At 58.0% G+C, this 4381-nt stretch overlaps 1 protein-coding gene across 1 annotated transcript; it reads left to right on the top strand.

Annotated features, from left to right (window-relative positions):
* Positions 1-5: 5 nt before the first annotated feature.
* On the top strand, positions 6-3936 carry LOC134434325 (natterin-3-like; the record flags this gene model as incomplete). Its single annotated transcript, XM_063183000.1, has 3 exons — positions 6-138; positions 1461-2041; positions 3511-3936. Coding segments are annotated over 3 exons (1140 nt in total), but the record flags the coding sequence as incomplete, so codon positions are not given.
* Positions 3937-4381: the final 445 nt, after the last annotated feature.

Below are 4381 nucleotides of genomic sequence, written 5' to 3'. Positions count from 1 at the left end.
TGCTCCCGGTGCTGCTGCTGCTGCTGTTGGGATCAGGAATTCCAGGAATTCTGGGAAATTTGGGAATTCCGGGATTTTCGGGAGTTTCGGGGATTGAGGCGGCGCCGGCCCCGGGCAGGAACCGCGGGGAGATCCCAGGTGAGCGCTGGGCTGGAGCCCGGACCAGCATGGACCAGTACAGACCAGTACAGACCAGTATGGACCAGTATGGACCAGTATGGACCAGTACAGACCAGTCCATCCCAGTCCATTTCAATCCCATCCTGGTCCATCCCAGTCCATCCCAGTCCATCCCAATCCCCTCCCAGTCTCTCCCAGTCCATCCCAATCCATCCCAGTCCGTCCCAGTCCCTCCCAGTCCATCCCAATCCATCCCAGTCTGTCCCAGTCCCTCCCAGTCCATCCCAGTCCCTCCCAGTCCGTCCCAGTCCATCCCAATCCCCTCCCAGTCCATCCCAGTCCCTCCCAGTCCATCCCAGTCCATCCCAGTCCATCCCAATCCCCTCCCAGTCCGTCCCAGTCCGTCCCAGTCTGTCCCAGTGTATCCCAATGCCCTCCCAGTCCGTCCCAATCTGTCCCAGTCCATCCCAATCCCCTCCCAGTCCATCCCAATCCCCTCCCAGTCCATCCCAATCTGTCCCAGTCCATCCCAGTCCATCCCAGTCCCTCCCAGTCCCTCCCAGTCCATCCCAATCCCCTCCCAGTCCATCCCAGTCCATCCCAGTCCATTTCAATCCCATCCCAGTCCTCCCCACTCCATCCCAGTCCATCCCACTCCATCCCAGTCCATCCCAGTCCATCCCAGTCCCCTCCCAGTCCCTCCCCCTCCGTTCCAGCTCCCTCCCAGTCCGTCCCAATCCCCTCCCAGTCCATCCCAGTCCATCCCACTCCATCCCAGTCCCTCCCAGTCCATCCCAGTCCCCTCCCAGTCCCTCCCCCTCCGTTCCAGCTCCCTCCCAGTCCATCCCAATCCCCTCCCAGTCCCTCCCAGTCCATCCCAGTCCATCCCAGTCCATTTCAATCCCATCCCAGCCCCTCCCAGTCCGTCCCAGTCCATCCCAATCCCCTCCCAGTCCATCCCAGTCCATCCCAGTCCCTCCCAGTCCGTCCCAGTCCATCCCAGTCCATCCCAGCCCATCCCAGTCCCTCCCAGTCCCTCCCAGTCCGTCCCAGTCCCTCCCAGTCCATCCCAATCCCCTCCCAGTCCCTCCCAGTCCCTCCCAGTCCATCCCAGTCCCCTCCCAGTCCCTCCCCCTCCGTTCCAGCTCCCTCCCAGTCCATCCCAATCCCCTCCCAGTCCCTCCCAGTCCATCCCAATCCCCTCCCAGTCCATCCCAGTCCATCCCAGTCCATCCCAATCCCCTCCCAGTCCCTCCCAGTCCCTCCCAGTCCCTCCCAGTCCCTCCCAGTCCCTCCCAGTCCATCCCAGTCCCCTCCCAGTCCCTCCCCCTCCGTTCCAGCTCCCTCCCGGCGCCGCCCTCGCTCCGTGGCCGCCTCCCCGTGGCTCCGCTGGGCTCCGTTCCGCGGCTCCGTCCCCGCCGACGCCGTGTCCAGCCCCGAGCCCGTCTCGGGCCGCGCCGCCTTCGTGTGCTCCACGCGCGCCCACGGCTGCAACGTGGGCTCCTTCGAGCCCGCCCGCGGCCCCTTCTGCTCCTACCCCTGGGACGAGCGGGAGCTGCGCGGCGCCGACTTCCAGCTGCTCCTCAACCCCGGCGGCTTCGAGGCGCTGCACTGGGTGGAGGATTCCTTCGGCGGGACGCCGCCGGGAGCCGTCGAGGGCTGTCCCCTGACCGACGTGTTCGTGGGCCGCAGCCCCCAGGGGCTGGGCAAGGTGTCCAAGGAGCAGCAGGCGCTCTTCGTGCCCGTGGAGGGCGAGGAGCTGTGGTACAAGTGGTACCAGGTGCTGGCCGTGCGCCAGGATGCTGTGGGCGTCTCCATCGCCGACGTGTCCTACAACGGCAGCGCCGCGCTGGAGAGCGCCGAGGAAGAGGAGCTGGCCGAGGTGCTGGCCAGGAACGAGGGCTGCCAGGCGGCCTCCAAGGTTGTTGCCCGATTGATGGATGGCACAAAACTCGGATAAGTTTTGGGGGTGCTTTATTAAGGGCCCGGGGAAATGGCGGGACTCACGTCCCAAAGTCCGAGCCCCCAAATTCACGTATGGGTGCTTCCCTCTTATACATGCGATTCACAACAAAGTCTCCAAGAAACAGTTTCCCGTTCCCCTTGCTTGGTCACAGACCCCTTGTGAGACATTCCTTGGTTCACAAACTATTGGAAAAAATGCTCCCAATATTCCCAGTTAGATCGTGCCTGGGCCAGTCTGACCCTCGCTGCTGGGCCAAAGGCAGCAACTGCGGTGTATCACCCCAGAGATACCTTGGCTTGCTGGAGATTGCAGCTGGGCACTGAACAAGTCCAGGCTTGTTAGGAACCCCGTTTACCTCAGGAGGAATGGCTTCAGGCGATGGTGAAGAGAAAAAGGAGAGGATTCTGCTGGAGGGTTTAATGTCCAGAGGTTTATTCCATGGTTACAGAGGTCTGAACGTGAGCAACTGCTCCAACAGAACGGGGACCGCATGCTCTGATCACCTTTTAAGCTCAGGGACAGGGGAGGGGAGGTACAGGTGAGCCCCAACCAGGTGAGAGGGGCAGGGTCTCAGGGGAAGATGACACCCAGACAGGCCAATGACCCTTGGGCACAGGGGCATCCTTTGAACTTGACCAACCACACGAGGCCTTGCTGGAATGTTCAGCCTGATTGACAGGACTCACTCAGCATGGGGGCGAGGGGGAAGGGAGAGAGGCACAGGCACACCTGGGGGGATGACCTGGAAGGCCAAAATGGGGCATCACAGCACACCACAACAACAAACAAGATCATTAATCCTCTGCTTATCTTATTCTAAGAGCATCGTATGCTGCCTCCAGACAGGTCAGCATTCTTAATTTCCTGCATTAGTTTAATTATTTATTAAATCCCTAAGAAATCATTAATGCTCTGCTTATCTTATTCCAAGAGCATTGTATGCTGCCTCCAGACAGGTCAGCATTCTTACTTTCCTGCACTAATTTAATTATTTATTAAATCCCTAAGAAATCATTAATCCTCTGCTTATCTTATTCTAAGAGCATCGTATGCTGCCTCCAGACAGGTCAGCATTCTTACTTTCCTGCACCGGTTTAATTATTTATTAAATCCCTAAAAAATCATTAATCCTCTGCTTATCTTATTCTAAGAGCATTGTATGTTGCCTCCAGACAGGTCAGCATTCTTGCTTTCCTGCACCGGAAATTAATAATTAATTTATTAAATTATTATTATTAAATTATTATTCCTGCACCGGAAATAATTTAATAATTATTTATTAAATCCCTAAGACTACCTGCTAGGTAACACACAAAACCCAACACACGTTTTCAACGGCTACAAAACTGCTTTTTAACAAACCACTTCGCACACGACCCACTATAATTAAACATTTTGCTAAATTTCATTTCTTTTCCAACAAGGTGGTGACCATGGAGGAGGCCACCGAGGCGGAGCGGGGCTGGAGCGCCGCGCTGCCGGCGTTGGCGGCCGCCCGCGGGGTTCTCCGCGCGCCCCCCGTAATCCTGACGGAGCCGCGCGGGTGGGACGTGGGCAACGCCACCGCCGTGCCGTGGGTCGGCGGCGCCGCCGTCACCGAGTTCGTGTCGCGGGCGCACCGGGCGCGGCAGGAGATCCCGGCGCGCTCCGAGTGCTCCGTGCTGCTCCGGGGGCTCCGGCGGCGCCTCCGGGTCCCGTTCCGGGCGCGGCTGACGCGGGAGTTCCACTCGGGGCCCCCGCACCGCGTGGACGTCGCGGGGACGGCGTGGAGCGCCGGCGTCACCGGCGCCCGCGTGGAGCTGGGGAGGTGCCGGCGCATCGCCGGGCTGCCGCCGTGCCCCGGAAATTGAATCCACACATTTGTGGTCTCAGCCCCAAAATTGGTGAATCCCCAAAATTGTGGTCTCAGCCCCAAAATAGGTGAATCCCCAAAATTGTGGTCTTAGCCCCCCAAAACAATTTGTGGTGAATCCCCAAAATTGTGGTCTTAGCCCCCAAAATTGGTGAATCCCCAAAATTGTGGTCTTAGCCCCAAAATTGAATCCCCAAAATTGTGGTCTTAGCCCCAAAATTGGTGAATCCCCAAAATTGTGCTCTTAGCCCCCAAAAAAATTTGTGGTGAATCCCCAAAATTGGTGAATCCCCAAAATTGTGGTCTTAGCCCCAAAATTGGTGAATCCCCAAAATTCTGGTCTTAGCCCCCAAAATAGGTGAATCCCCAAAATTGTGGTCTTAGCCCCAAAATTGAATCCCCAAAATTGTGGTCTTAGCCCCTAAATTGGTGAATCCCCAAAA

The sequence above is a fragment of the Melospiza melodia genome, unplaced genomic scaffold (assembly GCF_035770615.1).
Source record: "Melospiza melodia melodia isolate bMelMel2 unplaced genomic scaffold, bMelMel2.pri scaffold_346, whole genome shotgun sequence".
Classification (NCBI taxonomy): Eukaryota; Metazoa; Chordata; class Aves; order Passeriformes; family Passerellidae; genus Melospiza; species Melospiza melodia.
The sequence above is the reverse complement of the archived record's forward strand: the minus strand, read 5'-3'. Positions and strand labels throughout refer to the sequence as shown.